Source organism: Dromiciops gliroides, chromosome 1 (assembly GCF_019393635.1).
Source record: "Dromiciops gliroides isolate mDroGli1 chromosome 1, mDroGli1.pri, whole genome shotgun sequence".
Taxonomy (NCBI): Eukaryota; Metazoa; Chordata; class Mammalia; order Microbiotheria; family Microbiotheriidae; genus Dromiciops; species Dromiciops gliroides.
The window spans coordinates 106,907,998-106,926,311 of record NC_057861.1 but is presented as its reverse complement, the minus strand read 5'-3'; the positions used below and the strand labels follow the sequence as shown (position 1 = coordinate 106,926,311).

Here is an 18,314-nt window from a genome sequence, read left to right as displayed (position 1 = left end):
AATTTCCTGCTAAGGAAACACCCAAAAGCAACACCATGAGAAGATGCAAGTTCATTTGAAAAACACAACAAAGGAAGATAGTAGAGGATGAAGAGCATTATTGATTTATAAAACAGCAAGAAATGAAAGCTATAGCTAGGAATGAGACTAAAACAAGCCACATTATACCAACAGCATTCAAAGATAAAACTGGCAGGAAAACAACAAATAGACACAAATTGGGACAAATTTGTCAATATTTCTATAATCTCTTTTCATCATCAGTGAAAGTGGAATAACTACATTTGGATTCTAACACTTCAATTCCCAAAGTGTTATATAAAGAAGGAGAAAAGGCACTTAGTAAGACACATAAGAAAGGTTAGACAAGACCAAGTACAAATAGAGGAAATCTCTTCTAGAGGCTATATAATCTTCAAAGCGCTGAGGGATCACTTTAAAAAAAATACTTCAGATAGTCCGAGCGCTCCGGCCTGGAGGAATATCCCCGGCGAGATGATGCGAGCCCCGCGCTGCGCGGGGCCGGAACGGAGGCGTGGAGGGACCTCGTGCTAAGTGGACATTCCAACTCCCGTTCCTCGAGTAAGAACTGCACCCACCCCTACCTTGACAGAGACCCTGGGCAATCCTATGGCTGTCGCTTCCTGATTGTGTCATGCATTGATGAAGACTAGTCACATTCCCCACCTTCGGCGCTTCCGGAGCCAATGGAGCCCCAGGGTGCCAAGCGAGGAGCCGGGGAAATGAAAGATGGGGCGACAGGGGGCCCTCCAAAACGGTCCCGCCCGGCCCCTTCGCTGCCCACCGATGCCTCCCTCTACGTGGGCCCTTTCCCCTTCTACCGCCGCCCCTCGGAGCTGGGCTGCTTCTCCCTGGACGCCGAACGCCGGTACCATGGGGACTCCCGGGCGCTGCGCTACTTTGCTCCTCCCCCAGCCCACACTTGTGCCCCTGACTTCGACCTCCGTGAAGGCTACCCTGAGCGCTACCGGCCGCGGGACGAGGAGACGCGGGAGGGGCTGGACCACCTGCTTCGCTGGCTCCTGGAGCACCGAGGCCAGCTCGAAGGAGGCCCAGGCTGGTTGGCAGGGGCTGTGGTGACATGGCGAGGGCATTTGACAAAGCTGCTGACAACACCCTATGAACTTCGAGAAGGTTGGCAGCTTGCAGCCTCGAGGCTACAAGGCACCCTTTACCTGAGTGAGGTGGAAACACCTGCTGCTAGGGCGCAGAGACTCACTCGTCCTCCACTCCTCCGGGAACTCATGTACATGGGGTATAAGTTTGAACAATACATGTGTGCAGACACACCTGGGGGCTCTCCTGACCCTTCAGGAGAAGTCAACACTAATGTGGCATTCTGCTCAGTGTTAAGAAGTCGATTAGGAACCCATCCCCTGCTCTTCTCTGGGGAGGTGGACTGCACAGACCCTAAAGCCCCATCCACACAGCCACCTGCCTGTTATGTGGAGCTCAAGACCTCAAAAGAAAGGCATAGCCCTGGCCAGTGGAGGAGCTTCTACAGACACAAGCTCTTGAAGTGGTGGGCTCAGTCATTCCTGCCTGGGGTTCCACGTGTGGTGGCTGGCTTCAGAGATCCTGAAGGTTCTGTCAGATCACTCAGAACCTTTCCCACCATGGAGATGTTTGAGCTCATTAGGGCTGACCGAGAAGGCTGGAATCCATCTGTATGTATGAACTTCTGTGATGCATTCCTCAGCTTTGCCCAAAGCACAGTCACTCAAGATGATCCCAGGCTTGTTCACCTCTTCTCCTGGGAGCCAGGTGGTCCTGTTACTGTGTCTGTTCACTATGATGCCCCCTATGCCTTTCTGCCTACCTGGTATGTGGATGCTGTGACCCAGGACTTCCCTTCACCTCCTAAGACACCCTGCCCAGGGGACTGATCAAGAGGGGGCTGGTCCCTCCTTCCAACACACACAATAAAGGCATTTTTCACTAAAAAAAAAAAAAAAAAAAAAAAATACTTCAAAGAAGGAAATCTACCAAGAGAATTTTTTTTTAAATCACAAACATTAGTATTTGAAAATGAAAAAAAAACAAGAGTATATCAATAACTACCAACCCATGTAACAACTTTCTCATATTTAGAATACTTTTATGAAAATAGCAAGTGCACAGGCTATCCTTAATGAAAATATGAGGAGGAAAAAAGATTTTTGAACAATGATTCTCTGTAGAAGACCATATCCTTATGGTCACATGGCACCTGAAAGGAGTTGTGGTTACAAAAGTCTACTCTGTTTATTGTTTGTTGATGAAAGATAATAAATTTAAAATCTTAAGATAATAATGAAAGAAAAGTATGTAATACTTTAGGTTCTTCAAAAGGTTTTATATACACATACATACACATACTATACATATAGGCTCTGTGTGTGTATATATACACATATATACACATACATACACACACATATATGTCTATATATAGCACCTATATGTGTGTTTATGTATTTGTGTGTATATATACACACATATTTTTAAACTCTCTACATACACACAAACTATATATATGCACACACAAACGTATAGATATATAATATGTAGATACACTTAACATATATAGATAGAAAAACATATACATAGATAAACAAACAATATATAAAACATATTTTGTACATATACACACAAGATATATATTTATATATGTGTATATGCAAACAAGATATATTTTATATATGTGTATACACAAACTCATTTGAGTTTTTAAACAATTGTATGAGGTAAAGAGTATTGTGAGGGCCAAAATTTGATATATGGAGTGTTATTTGGGTGACTAGCCTTAATACTGGGGTCCTGGAGATATGAGGGACCTTTTAGGTTTAACCCTCCTCTCTGAACTGCCCTTTTTAGATATTTCTCCCAGGTCAATAAAAAAGGAACCTGTAAGCTTTAGTTCACAAAAGGATGAGATTTTATTACTTGGGAATTAATTAAACAACAAAGGTGAAACTAATAAAAATCAAAGATAAGGAAATAGGAAAATAGAAATACAGAAAAATGCTCTTAACTCTAAACTTAGCCTACTAGGGTTTTCCGTAATTAAACTCACCAAACACCTGGACAGCCCGCCAATCTAAAGTTGCTCGCATGCCACCTGGACCGCAGTCACCACACTGAGAGCACGAACATGCGACACCAGAACAGTGGTTACCCAAAACAGAACACAAACATTTGCCACCAGCACAAGGGCCCAGAAGGAAAAAGGCCGAGTTCTGGAAAACGCTTAGCGTTCCAGAAGCAGCCTGCCTCCCTTCAGCAAGTGTTCAATCTCTCCTCCCCCAAAAGGGGAGGTCCTTCAAAAGCTGCCTTTCTGAGCTCAGTAGCATATGTAACCTCAGGATGGGCCAGGTGTGGCCCCTCCCAAATGAGTTAGCTAAAAAAAGGAATATTGATCTTTACCACAAATAATTTTTACCACAATATGAACATTCTTATCCTAATTTTATACATAAGGAAAATGGATTGAAGAGGTCAATCAAAATCTCTGTCAGATTTGAACATAGGTCTTGAATTAAAGTCCAGCAATCCATTCAGTATTCTTTACTATCTGTCTATAAATCAGTCTTAAGAAATCCCTTCTAATAAGGATTCTCTCATGAATATGTTAAAATATCACAAGATTCTTGACATCAACCACCGTGATAATTCTGGTCAATGATTCTGGTCATTGATGTCAAAAAAGTGCAAAAAAAAGTATAAAAATATGAGGAGTTTGCCACTATCTTGGGGTTTATCTTATACAAGATAAATTCAAATGAAAGAGGAATATCTATACAAGAAAAGAACTTCCAGATACTCTTGTCATGTGAATGAAGGTGTGCTCATGGCATTAAGCCACAGGCCATAACAATACTTCCTCAATTATTCAGTAGAGATTGGCCTAACAATTCCTATAAGGAAAATGTAGTTGGATGAAAAAACAAAAAAGATTATTGTCCAGATTATGGCACATAATTGGACAAGTAGTCCTTTGAGTTAGTGCATTTCTGTATATTGGTATGGTATATTGGTAATATATATTGGTATAGTTTTTTTTTTATAAATGAACAATAAATTGAGTCTAATTTAGTAAGAGGAAGAAAAAGAACTGTGTTACATCTGAAAAATTGTGCAGTGATTTAATAGTTGCTCCCCAGTGAAAAGATCCATCTTTTTTCAAAACAAAATATCACCTAGTTTATGTTAATCATCTAGTTAATGTTCTATGGTTATGCATCTTGGCATACCACACTTTCTGAGGAACCAAAGCCTCAGGTGACCCAATGAACAATGGAGTGATACATAGTGGTCTCAAGCATACTGCAGCATACTTCCAATGATAACCTTCCCTCAAGAGTTAGTCTATTTAATACCATTGAAAAAAAAAAAAGCATGCTTAGGAAAGGAAATACATTATACATGTGACTCATGAGACAGATAATAGATACCTTCAGTGCTCCATTATTATTCTTTAAATGTAAATATGAACTAGAGGAAGGCTACTAAAATGGTTAGTGTGCTCTCTGAGGAAGGCCTATAAGAGAACAAAGATAAGAGTTACGTAGAATAAGAATTCAGGGATTCCCGCAAAAAAAAAAAAATACATTTTCAAGGATGACTGGTAATCTCCACCAAAGGAGGTGATAAACACATCAGTAAGATACCATATCCATTTAAGTGTTAGTTTTTTTTATTTGAATATTATAAACATATACAAGAAACCTGAATTCTAGTTCCAGCTCTGCTTGTAACTGTTGGTTTGCTGTTCCTTATGCAAAAAACTCCTATCTCCTGACTCCATGATTTTGTACCATACATGGTTCATCATGTTTGGAATGCTTTGCCTCCTCATTTCTGAATCTGGCTACCTTGGCTTCCTTCTAATCTCAGTTTGAATTCTATCTTTGTGGATAAAATTAGTACTGGTGCCAGATTTAAACCGGAAACAGAAATTTAGGAACCCAAATTGAGTTCTCCAGTAATGAAGACTCCACTAAGGGACAAAAGGACAAGGCTTATGTAGGTTTCAATTAAACTGGAGGTCAATTGGGTATAGGCAGTAGTGAGGTACTTAAGTGAATGCATTCCTGGGTCTGGAGTCAGAAAAGGCCAGAATTTAAATATGGGCTCAAACACTTAATAGTTTTGTGACCTTGGATAAGTCACTTATCCTCTGTTTGCCCTAATCTACTGGAAAAGAAAATGGCAAACCACTCCAGTATCTTTACCAAGAAAACCCCATGGACAGTAGGGCCCATGGGGTCACAAAGAGTTGGACACAACTGAACACCAGCAACAAATTGGATGTGGGGTATTTCATAATTAGACAGGGCCAATTAGTGGGGGCTTGGAGATAAGATTGGGGTGTGTGTAACAGAAAGACGATTGTTTGGGTCAGCTATTCTCTTCCTTAATAGATAAGACTATTCCAGATACTTGCTGTTGTAGCAGAAAGGAAGATCTCAAAGCAAGGGCAGGGGCTGCAATACAAACAGGGTCAGAGCAAGACAGAGGAACTGCAGACAAATTTTAGTTGCTTCAGTTTTCTAGGCTACCTATTACTTTTACAAGAGGCCTTTCCCAAACATTCCCCACTACCCCCTTCCCTTCTAGTTACACCATACATATAATGCATGTACCTAGTTATGTGAATGTCTCCCCCATCAGAATGTGAACTCCTTGAGGATAGAGAATGTCCATTTGCCTTTGTATTCCCAGTACTTAAAGCAGTGCCTAGTACATAATAAATACTTAATGCTTACTGACTGACTAACTAGCTAGGTGATTTTAAGTGAGTTAATGCCCCTTTCTTGGCATCATTTTCCTTCTTTATAAAATGGTGGGGGGGGGGGGAGGAATAAATTATCTCTAAGATTCCTTTCAGCTCCAATACTGTATTCTATAAGCCTAATTCACTATTTTGCCTAACTGGCCTGAAGAATTAGCCAGCAGCTCAGCCTTTGCCAAGAATCATTCAGTCTTGGGCTGCCATAAAGTAATATCCCGCAGGGCAAGTTCTGATTTTTCTACGAAGGCAGTCCTGGGGCAGCTGTTTTTAATTCCTGCTTCTTCAAGCAAGAGAGGACTCTTTAGTGAGTTTCTTTCTAAGGTTACAATGTAATAAGGAGGTGAGAGGAGCTGGCACTTGAACTGGATTTATGCAGTCTGATTCCATTCAATGATTTAGTCACATTGACTAGTTCAAAGAAAATAACTTTTAGATTCAGAATAAATTAGTGTAATTTTTAAAAATGCTGAATGGAAGCATTGTTTTGTAGAAATAATATAGGACTTGAAGTTCTGTGGTATAGTGAATATATATTATATTAATATATTATAATGATAGTATATATCAACTATAAAAATATATGTACACATATATGTATATTTATATGTGCACATATTATATGTGTACATCTTTGCTTCCAGGGAGGCTTGATGCCAGGAGCTCTCTTGAGCTCAGGAGGTCTAAACTGTAGTGAGCTAAGCAGATTGCTTTTGCTCACCAAGTTAGGCATCACTGTAGTGAAGTTCCTGTGAGGGATAATGGAAGTGAGATTGCTTAAAAGGAGGGATAAACTGTCCCAGGCTGGAAAATGGGCCAATTTAAGCTCCTCTGATGATCAGAGTCAGGCAGAACCTGAGTAAATTCTATACTGCTGGCTTGAGGAAAAAAGAAAGGAAGGAAGGAAGGAAGGAAGGAAGGAAGGAAGGAAGGAAGGAAGGAAGGAAGGAAGGAAGGAAGGAAGGAAGGAAGGAAGGAAGGAAGGAAGGAAGGAAGGAAGGAAGGAAGAAGGAAGGAAGGAAGGAAGGAAGGAAGGAAGGAAGGAAGGAAGGAAGGAAGGAAGGAAGGAAGGAAGAAGGGAAGGAGGGAGGAAGGAAGGCAATGTGAGAAATGATTATTAATAACCACTATCTTGGGGAGATTCAGAGCTTCCCCACATCTACCAAAGCCCTGATTTTTAGAGGTCCAGTTTCTCTTTTTTGAAATAAGATTGTATTGAATCTCTTCATCTTGGTCAAACCCATCCCAAGCTTTCAAGGAACCTAGGGTGGGGAAGCCCACTGTGTTCTGTGCAAGCTTGAGAGGAGACAGATGGATCCTTTTGTCTAAATAGGTGAAGAATGGGAATGGTCTGAGTAGAGATAACTGTCCAGATGTCACTCCCATTGAAAAGAATATACATTCTTTGAATTGATAGTCCGAGGCTGAAGGTAGTCAGATATAGCCCCTCATTTTATTATAGTCTACCTCCAAATTACATTAACCAATTTGATTTGATTGTTGTTTGATGAATCACTTACTGTTTCAAGGGTATATAAGCTGTCAGCTCCCCCCCCCCCGACCCCCGCCCAAGATGGTCTTTGATCTGAGAGGGATGGTCAATGACCAGCCTTTTATTAACCTACCAGCCTTATTAATAAAATGATTAAATTATGCAAGAAACTATCTAATATTTTTAATAATCATCTAATATACATTTAGTCAATCTAGTCTACTAACATGAGTACAGGAATTACATCTATTGATACATATTTTACATATCAGATATAGGAATAATTAGATAAGGTTAGATTAATTCTTATAATAGGTCCTAAACTTTAAATTTAGGTATACAGTTTAGTTGCCTAACTACAAGAATGCTGATGACCAAACCCAGCATGGCTAGGATTTCTTAATGTAATATGGAAAGTCCCCTAACATATCTTTGTACCTCTGGATCACCCTCTCTTGACCAACATGAGGAAGAGCCCATTTTAAGATCTCTTAGTTGTAATGATTGGAATGACGCCACCTACTGGAGACTTACTATAGGAAGGTTCCACCATGAGGGGAATGCCTCAGAGGGCAAGACCATGCGGTTTTTCCTTGGCATCAGGAAGTAACATTTGCACATGGGTAGTGTCCACCAAGGCTACCAGCCAATCAACTTGAGGAGCCTCCCATTTTCTCGGAGGGGACAGGAAGGAGGAAAGGAGGGCCTGCGTGGAGAGGTCTGTCTCTCTTTTTGGTTCCTGACTTGATGGTGGTGGTGGTGGCAGAGACTTCACAGGAAATTTGAGGAAAGATAGGAATGCCAGGCTGTTGGAATTCTGTTCTCAATCTTTCTCTTTCTATCTTTCAATAAACCCTTAAAAACCTGAACTCTTTTTATCAGTGATTTTAGTCAGTTTCCCCCAAAACTGGGGGAACAGATTAGAACCCACATTTAGAATCTTAAATTACATATAGTAATAGAGATGACCTTCACCTTACCCATCTTGTGATTATTTAGTCAGTGGAAATGACCCTTACCTTGCCCATCCTGTGACCACCTGTATTGATACATCATTTTTGGTCCTTCTGGAGGGTCAAAAACAAGTTCTATTATCCAAATGAAACTATATTTCACTTTGCCCCTTCTGTGTCTATTAGTAGTAAGCACTATTAAACTAAGGCCCTGGAGTAAGGGGGCATATCAGATTGTGAGGAAGATCAAAAGGTCTATTTCATTAGAGGGGCCTCTAGACCCTTTAATAAACTTCTATTGACTTGGAGTTCTGCCTTAGTGGTTTTTCTTGCAAACTAGATAAATTTGGATATCACACCAGCCATTGTTTGGAATCTAGTCCCTTTTGTATCTCAATTGTATGGGAAGGCAACTTGGCCTCTCCACCCATTAAAATAAAAAAGAGTTAAGTCCACAAGCTTCTGGAACCACCACCAGTTGTCTTAAGGCTTTATGGGACATGGGAGGAGAAAGGAAAAGTGAGGAGGTTGGGATGAAAGGGAAAGAAGGGGCCCCAACCAAAGCCTTTTGGGGGCACAAACCCCACTCCTCCTCCATCAACTCATAGATATGGAAATCAAATTGCTCTTTCCCACTAAGCTTTCCAATTCCACTTTTATTGTCCACAGTTCCTACTACTTTTGTCATGAGTGAAGAGAAAGGGAAGGATGTGAGAATTGTTGTCAAGATAGAATCAATGAGACTGCAGCACTGGAAGGATATTTGGGGTGGGAGGGAGTGAGGAGTACAGAATGACTCTGAGATTGTAAACCTGGCTGCCTGGGAGAGTGGCGCTACTTGTGAGAGAAATGGTGAAGTTCAAAAGAGGGAGACATATAGAATTTGAGATGCCTGTGGGAATATCCACCTCAAAATATCCATATCAGCAGTTAATGATATGGGACTTCCAAAAGTGATCATCTCACACTTCAACTGGGAATTAGGGGCTTTGAACTCACTTCTTTAGTAGAAAGAGAGAAGATACAAAGTACCCTGCTGGCCCCTAGAAACTTAAAATTCACCAATATAGCAGCTACATCAGATAATCTCTAGCTATCTGCTTTGGCTCCACTCTCCAAAGTCCACATCAAGGACACAACTCAGTCCAAGGATTTCAAGGGGGAGCCCTGTGAGAAGGTTATACAGAGAAGCCTGCATAGCTCTCAACCTCTAGCCCTGGTTCTCCATGAGAATAGACAAGATGAATTGTTATACACACATTCTCTCCCATGGCATACTCCTCCTTCTATAGCTTTCATCTTCTATTTCCCACAAGTTCCTTCAAGCATCAAAGCCTCAGCAGACCCTGAAACTTGGGAATCTGGATAAAGTGCTGGTCCAGCAGATAAGTGGTCCTTTCTTCAAATCTCTTTGCTCCCCATTGGCATGATAAAAGGCAAATGACACTTTAATGTTTCAGTATTGATTTTTGGTTGAAGGTGATCCCTTCACAGATGCAGGTAACAGCCTACTTTACTTTAGCAGATAGTCCATGTGAGCTCCTGTGGCTGAAAATTATATCACTCTGTGGCCCACCTTCTGATGATGTCTCTCCAAACATAGTTGACCCTGTCTACATTTAGCTTTCCATTGGATTATTGGAAAAGCTGAGTACTTACTCTTCTCAGTCTGATTTCTCCTCTCTTTAATCTTATTTAATTAATTTCCAAATGACAACTCACAGATTGGAGGTGCCAGAGTCAAGTGGAGCACTGGCTCTTTCCTGTAACTTGGTTTATTTAGTACCTCAAAAGTCTCCCCACCATGTACACTTTCCCAAGCTTGTTGTGTGTAGACCTAATCAAATTGATAATGCATTGAATCTTTAAGTTCAATGATTTTGGCTTCCTTTCATGTCAGTGGTTCATGGGTGTGTTGAGGAGTAGGATTTATCCCCATCTTAGGGATCATGTAGAGATGGTTTTCAACATTTGTTTTTATAAGATTTCTAGTTTTGAATTTTTCTCCCTCCTCCCTCCATAAGACAACAATCTGATATAGGTTATATATGTACAATCACATTAAACCTATTTCTGCATTAGCCATGCTGTGAAAGAAGAATCAGAGCAAAAGGGAAAAACCTCAAAAAAGGAAAACAAAAAAAAGTAGAAATAGTATGTTTCAATCTGCATCTAGATTCCACAGTTTGTTTTGTTCTGGTTTGGTTTTTTCTGGATTTGGAGAGCATTTTCCATCATGAGTCCTTTGGAACTATCTTAATACCATTCTATTGCTGAAAAGAGTCAAATCTATCACAATGGATCAACACACAATGTTGTTAATACTTTTTACAATGTTCTCCTGGTTCTGCTCATCTCACTCAGCATCAGTTCATGTAAATCCTTCCAGGTTTCTCTGAAATCTGCCTGCTCATCATTTCTTCACGTTGATTTTTGAAAAACTTTGTGTTCTAAATTTTCTTCCTCCCTCCTTACCCCTCCCTAAGGAATCATGCAATTCAGCATAAGACATACATGTGCAGTTATGCCAAACATCTTCACATTAGTCAAGTTGTGAAAGAGAATACTTCAATCTATATTCAAATAAAATCAGTTCTTCCTCTGTTCATGGTTTGCACTTTTCATAATTCCTTGTGATAGCATCCTGCTCATTTCTTTCAGTTACTATTGTTAACTGTATTACCCTCCATCCTATTCACTCCCCTTGACATTTACTATGTTTTCTATCTTCTTTCACCCAATACTTCCTCAAAAGTGTTTTGTTTTTTACTGCCCCTCCCTTAATCTGGCCTCCCTTCCTTCATCTCTCCCCCCATTTCTTCTTCCCCTCCCACTTTCCCTCAGGGCAAAATATATTACTATACACACTTGAGTGTTTATGTTATTCCCATTTTGAGCCAATTCTGTTGAAAGTAAGACTCACTCACTCCCCTGCTCCTTCTCCATTTCCCTCTCCGCTCCGTTAGCTTTTTCTTGTTTCTTTTATGGGAGCTACTTTACTCCCTTCCACCTCTCCCTTTCCCTTTCTTTAAGTGCATTCCTCTTACCCCTTAATTTTATTTTAAAGATGTCGTCATGGGTCAGCTAGGTGACACAGTGGACAAAGCACCAGCCCTGGACCAAGGAGGTGCCAAGCCAAAATCCGGCCCCAGACATAAGCCATCCCACCCTGCCTGCCCCACAAAAATCAAGGATAAATGCTTTACAGATATCATCCCTTCATATTCATTTCACACATGTGCCCTCTGTCTAAGTATATTCCTTTCAGCTTCCCTAATACTGAAAAAGTTCTTATGAGTTGGAAGTATTATCTTCTCATGTAAGAATGTAAACAGTTTATCCTTTTAATGTCTCTCATGATTTCTTTTTCCTGTTTACCTTTTTATGCTTCTCTAGGGTCTTGTATTTGAAAGTCAAATTTTCTATTCAGTTCAGGTCTTTTCATCACAAATGCCTGGAAGTCTTCCTTTTCCTTGAAGTCCCATTTATTCCCCTGAAAGATTATACTCAGTTTTGCTAGGTAAGTGATTTTAGGTTCTAGTCCCAGTTCCTTTGCCCTCTGGAATATCATATTTCATACCCTCCAGTCCTTTAATGTAGAAGCTGCTGGATCTTGTGTTATCCTGAATGTGGCCCCACAGTATTTTAATTCCTTCTTTCTAGCTGCTTTCAATATTTTCTCCTTGACCTGGGATCTCTGCAATTTGGCTATAAAATTCCTGGAAGTTTTCCTTTTGATATCTCTTTCAGGAGGTAATTGGTGGATTCTTTCAATTTCTATTTTATCTGCTGCTTCTAGAATATCAGGGCAATTTTCCCTGATAATTTCTTGAAAGATGCTGTCTAAACTCTTATTTTGGTCATGGTTTTCAAATAGGCAATGATTTTCAAATGATCTCTCCTGGATCTATTTTCCTGGTCAGCTGTTTTTCCGAGGAGATATTTCATATTGCCCACTGTAATGATTGGAATGATGCCACCTACTGGAGACTTGCTGTGGAGAGCTCCACCATGAGGAAAATGCCTCAGAGGCATTGTGGCTTTTCCTTGGCATCAGGAAATGATGTTTGCTCATGGGTGCTGTCTATCAAGTCTACCAGCCAATCAACTGGAGGAGCCTCCTATGGTCTGGGAGGAGACAGGAAGGAGGAAAGGGAGCCTGCGCAGAGAGCGCTGGCCTTTTTGGCTTCCGGACTTGATGGTGGTGGCGGCAGAGGACTTCACAGGAAATTTGAGGAAAGATAGGAATGCCAGGCTGTTAGAATTCTGTTCTCAATCTTTTTCTTTCTATTTTCCAATAAACCCTTAAAAACCTAAACTCGTTTTATCAGTGATTTTTAGTCAGTTTCCCCCAAACTGGGGGAACACATTAGAATCCACATTTAGAATCTTAAATTACACACCACTATTTTTTTATTCATTTGGATTTGCTTTACTGTTTCTTGGTTTCTCATAAAATCACTAGCTTCCATTTGTTGAATCCTTATTCTTAAGCAATTAATTTCTTCAGAGAGCTTTTGTATCTCCTTTTCCATTTGGCTTTTCAAGTTGTTGACTTTTTTCTCGTGAGTCTCCTTCATCTCTCTTTTACCTTCCCATTATTTCCTCTACCTCTCTAAATCTTCACTTTATCTCTCCTGCTTTCTCTTCAAAGTCCTTTTTGAGCACTTCTGTGGCCTGAGACCAATTCATATTTTTTAGAACCTTTGGATGCAGGAGCTTTAACTTTGTTATTATCTTCTTCTAAGTGTGTATTCTGGTCTACCTTGCCCACAAAGAAGTTTTCAATGGTCTGCTTTTTTCTCTTCTTACTCATCATGACTGCCTATTTCTTGGCTTTTAAATCCTTCTTAAAGTGTAGTGCTGCTTCCAGGACACATTGTTCTGAGCTATAGCTTGGCCCAGGAGGTGATTGGGAACAATCTTAGCCTGCCTGACCTGTGAGTAACCCAGAAACAGAAGTTTTAAATCTGATTCTCTATGGTTGAAAGCTTGGTGTGCCTGTGCCCCTCCCCCACTGAGTGGCTGTACCTTGAGTTTGCTTGCTGGTTCAGAATGTGGGTGCCCTACCCCAGTTCCAGCAGAGATTGCAGCTATTTCCCCAACCACTGGACCCCCTCACTGGTTGGCAAGCTGAGCTTCAGAAGAAGCAGCTGAAGATTCTGAGGCTCTGGAGGTGCTAGCTGCTCAAGTCTGCTCCTTCTCTGAGTGCTATGCTCCTCTCTCAGTCTGAACAGCAGGTTATCCTAGTCACCTAATTAAGCTATCTTTGGCTAGAGAAGAGTCTCACTTTTTCTTATGTGGGTTATGCTACTCCAAGAGTTGGCTTATAGCATTATTTTTGGATGTATGTGGACAGGTTTTCAGGAGCTAGGAGAGTCACAGCCTTTATTCCACCATCTTGGCTCTGCCCCCATACCTTAAGTATTTAAATGATTGCATAAGTGTATATAATCACAAGATTTTTACAGGATATTTTGAGATAAATAAAAAGCTATGAAGTTTCTTTCTTCTCTATTTCTTCTCCCTCACCACCACTCCCCTGAAAAATGTTGTGGGGGGGGGGGGCAGAAGGAGAGTTTTAGTGGTGTAACATTTAAAATCTAATTTGTGGTCACCTTGTTTCTACCACCAGTGTGGGGGGGAGAACTAGCAAAGGTTTACTTATAAGCTAGAAAAGGTCAGCACCAGTTTTTGGAATTAAGCATTTATTAAAAAAATAAAGACAACACATGGAGTACAGAGAGTACAGAAAGCAAAAGCCTTATCTACCTTAGGGTTCAGATTGGCCCCCTTTTTCCCTTCTCCTCTCTGCTACCAACCTGAGGTTCTGGAACAAAAAGGGCTACAGCTAGGGAGCCAACCTCCCTTCCTGTTTCCTGTCTCTCTACCCCACCTGCCTGCCAGGAGCCATCCTTCAAGTTAATTGGTTAAGGGTGGTCTTGAGTTGGTGTTATAGTACACAGCCTCTGAGAACAACACCCCACTCGGGGACAGTCAGGTGTGGTCTCAATTTAATCAACCTTAAGTTGCTTCTCAGTCTCAGTCTCACACAATTCAATCAATTCTAAATCAATCTTCAGGTTGGGCCCCTTGGCATCTGCCAAATCCCATTATTTTCTCAAAGTGATTGAACTCCTTCATGGATCAGATCAATTTATTAAGAATTCAATATAACATGGAAATCCTGTGTTACCTTGGTATATTTAAAATATTAAAAGATATGGAAGAAGGTACCTAGGATATTGGGCAGGAGGATTTACTGGAAGATAGGGTACCAAGGAAGAAAAGGCATGGGTAGACTACAATCTACTTCAGTGAAGGAAATACCATGGGCACAATGAGATCATTGCATCATATGAGATCAGAGTATCATAGATCCATTAAAGGGAAGTACTTATGTCAATAAATCAACCCACAAGCATGTATTAAGTACTCACTATATGTCAGGCACTGGGGAGAAAAAGACAAATTAAACATATGGAGAAGGAGTGGTCAGAAAGGTAGAATGAAATCCAGGACAGTGTGAGTGTGCATTTGTGACTTTCTCCCAAGGAAATGCTTGTACCTCTTACTTCTTATTAAATATTTCAAAATGGATGTCCCTTTGGTATTTTAATTTCACAATGTCCAAAACAGAATTAATAATTGAACCCTCTCAAGTGGGGAGGAGGTGAAAATTGAAACTGAATCTCTGGGTCCCAAGAAATTTGACAGATGGGACCCTCTTGGCATTCTACATTTCCTGGGCCCACTGTTGGTAAGCACACTACTCTTAGGACAGTGTAGGCTGGTAGGTCATGTGCTCTCTGAGAGACAAAATGACACTGGGGCTTTCCTCTTGCTTATGTTAAATGCCATGGTGTCAATACTTTACTAATATTTAATATTAATTAAAAATAAATACTTATTGTCAAAACAGGTGAAATTGCCATTATTATATAAATAGTCATTAATATAAGTAGCAATAATAATTTTAGAAAGTACAGTCTAGCCCCAAATAATTTTTGAAAACCACATTATTTGCATGTAAGCTCCTTGACATCAGGGCTTGTCTTTTTAATTGTTTTTAATTGTGATATTTGCTTCTGGGACTGAACCTTCAATATCTCCAAGGTATACCTTCCTTTCTTCCTTTCTTTCTGAAATTTAATTTATTTTCAATTCAGGGGACAAAACAAACATTTCTACAACATAGTACAATAAAAAAGATGATTGCACATGAAACTGCCATAAATCTACCACATGCAACTTGTTATTCTCTCCAAATATAGAATAAAGTTATCCCATAAATTTCTTTTTTTTGTTGTTTCCTTTTTATTCTCTCCCCTTCCCATCCACCTCCCTGCCAAGATGGCTACCATTAGACACATACATGTGTATGTTTGTGTGTGTGTGTGTGTGTGTGTATTGTGAGAAAATAATGGGATTTGGCAGATACTAAAAGGCCCACCTGGAGATTAATCTAAACTGATTGAATGAAGTGAGAGTGATTGACTTTGCTGATTAGCCTACTTCAAGTTATTTAGATTGTAACCACACCTGGCCGCCCCTTAAGAAAGTATTGTTCTCAGAAGCTAAGGACTTTGAACTCAACTCCAGACCACCTTCAAGTTCAGTGAACCAATGAATTTGGATGACACCTATAGGTCAGCTTGAAGTAGACCTATAAAAAGCTTCCACACTCAGCTGAGAAGAGTTCATGGTTGAAGCAGGCTGGTGGTGGAGGACTTGAAGAAGAACCACACCAGGCTGGAACTCTAGGCTAGATAGGCCTTTTCTTAACTCTATGTGTTCTTTTTTTTTCTTCTAATACCTAGTATGCTTTAATAAATGCTTAATGCCCAAAGACTAGTGCTAAAGCTTCTAATTTAAGGTGACCACTCATTAGATTTTTTTTTTTTTTTGGTGAGGCAATTGGGGTTAAGTGACTTGCCTATGGTCACACAGCTAGTCAATGTCAAGGATCTAAGGCCGGATTTGAACTTAGGTGCTCCTGAATCCAGGGCCAGTGCTATTATCCACTGTGCCACCTAGCTGCCCCCACTCATTAGATTTTAGACATCATAGCTAGAATTTTAGCCCCTTACAATATGTATGTATATGTATATCTGTGCATACATATATATGTGTGTGTGTGTGTGTGTATATATATATATATATATATAGTATACGTATGTGTTGTTGGTCTATACATCTATTTATGAATTCTTTCTGAGCATGCAGATAGAATCTCTTCACATGTCATTTATTTTTAATTTTTGTATTTATAAAAGCTAAAATGACTTAGTTGCTCAGTCATTTTTTTTTTTTAGTGAGGCAATTGGGGTTAAGTGACTTGCCCAGGGTCACACAGCTAGTAAGTGTTAAGTGTCTGAGGCCAGATTTGAACTCAGGTCCTCCTGACTCCAAGGCCAGTGCTCTATCCACTGTGCCATCTAGCTGCCCCGCTCAGTCATTCTTAAAACAATATTGCTGTTACTACATACAGTGTTCTCTTGGTTCTGCTAACTTTACTCTTCATCAATTCATGCAAGTCTTTCCATGCCTTTCTAAAATCAATGAGTTCATCATTTCTTATAGAACAGTACTAGGTTGTCTTTTGATTTTTTTTTTTGGTATCTTCACAACTCAGCATAGTGCCTAGTATGTAGTAGGTACTTAAAAAGTGTTTACTGATTGATAGACAAACATACACGTGCTATATATCTATACATATGTACATGTATAGATATGTATGTGTATGTATATGTGTATACATATGTACATATATATAAACACACATAAACATATATAGTTTGCATACGTATATCATATTATTTGTAGTTTATTGCAAACTTTTGCAATAGAATTGTAGGTAATACCCTTACTTTACAGATAAAGACATAAAGAACAAAGAGATTAATTGACTTGATTGTGAATTTGACATTTGAGATTATTTTCTGAAGTATCAAACATAGTATAGTATAGTAGATTGAATATAGCACCTGGAGTCAGGAAAAGCTGGATTTAAATTTGATCTCTACTAGCTGTGTGACCATGACCAAGTCTCAACCTCCCTGTGCCTAAAGTATATAGACAAGGTTGTTCACTCAAATGACTATATATATACAAGGTGACCCTAATTTTTTTTGTTTACAAGTTTGAAATTGAACTAAAACTTTTGGAACTCTCTCACCACATGCATAGCACTTTGCAAATTCAAAGCATACCTACTCTTTTCTAAAATCTACCACACATGTATATTATGAAGATAGTGCTTCAGAAATCTTTAAAGGCTACATAAATTCAAGGTGTTAATATATGTAACCTTGATTTTTTTGTGAAGCATAAAATCTTTGTGTGTTTTTCAGTCTTGAGAACTCTAATACTCAAAGTCATCTCTGATCTAATCAATCTGTTATTTCCTTCCGATGATGAAATCAGAACCCATTCATATCTGCTCATTCAGCCACCAAAATTATTTTCCTAAAGCACAGGTTTAACCAGTGTTGTTGTTTATTCAATTATGTCCAACTCTTCATGAACCGTGGACCATAGCACTCCAATTTTGTCCATGGGGTTTTCTTGCAAAGATACTGGAGTGGTTTGACATTTCCTTCTCCAGTGGATTAAGGCAGAGAGAGGTTAAGTGGCTTACCATAGCTAGTTCCATAGCTAGTAAGGTCTGAATCCAAATTTGAACTCAGTTCTTCCTAACTCCAGGCTTCTTGTTCCTTCCACAATCAAATATAAAACACTCATTTTGACATTTAAACCCCTCCATAACCTAACACCACTCTATCTTTCCAGCCTTCTTATGCCTTATTCCCTCCAGTTTACCTTTCAATCCACTGACACTAGCCTCCTGACTTTCCCATGAATTAGAAAATCTATGTTTCAGCTCTGGGCATTTTCTCTGGCTGTCCCCACATCTTATTCGTTCATATTTCTTTGTTGTTTCTATCATTCAATTGTGAGCTCCTTGAAGTCAGGCACTACCTTTTACTTCTTTTTGTATCCTTAGAACTTAGCACAGTACCTGACACACAATAGGTATTTGACAAATATTACTTATTGATTTACTGTGGGACTCTTG

The 18,314-nt window shown here is 39.7% G+C and overlaps 1 protein-coding gene across 1 annotated transcript; it reads left to right on the top strand.

The window, feature by feature from the left end:
* Nucleotides 1-478: 478 nt before the first annotated feature.
* LOC122735537 (decapping and exoribonuclease protein-like) lies at nucleotides 479-1,947 on the top strand. Its single transcript, XM_043977161.1, has one exon. The coding sequence runs from the start codon at nucleotides 708-710 to the stop codon at nucleotides 1,905-1,907; it is 1,200 nt and encodes a 399-aa protein (XP_043833096.1). The 5' UTR covers nucleotides 479-707; the 3' UTR covers nucleotides 1,908-1,947.
* The last annotated feature ends 16,367 nt before the right edge of the window (nucleotides 1,948-18,314 follow it).

Excerpts from the sequence above, each read along its gene's own strand:
- LOC122735537 (XM_043977161.1), top strand. The coding sequence starts at position 708 with ATGGAGCCCCAGGGTGCCAAGCGAGGAGCCGGGGAAATGAAAGATGGG.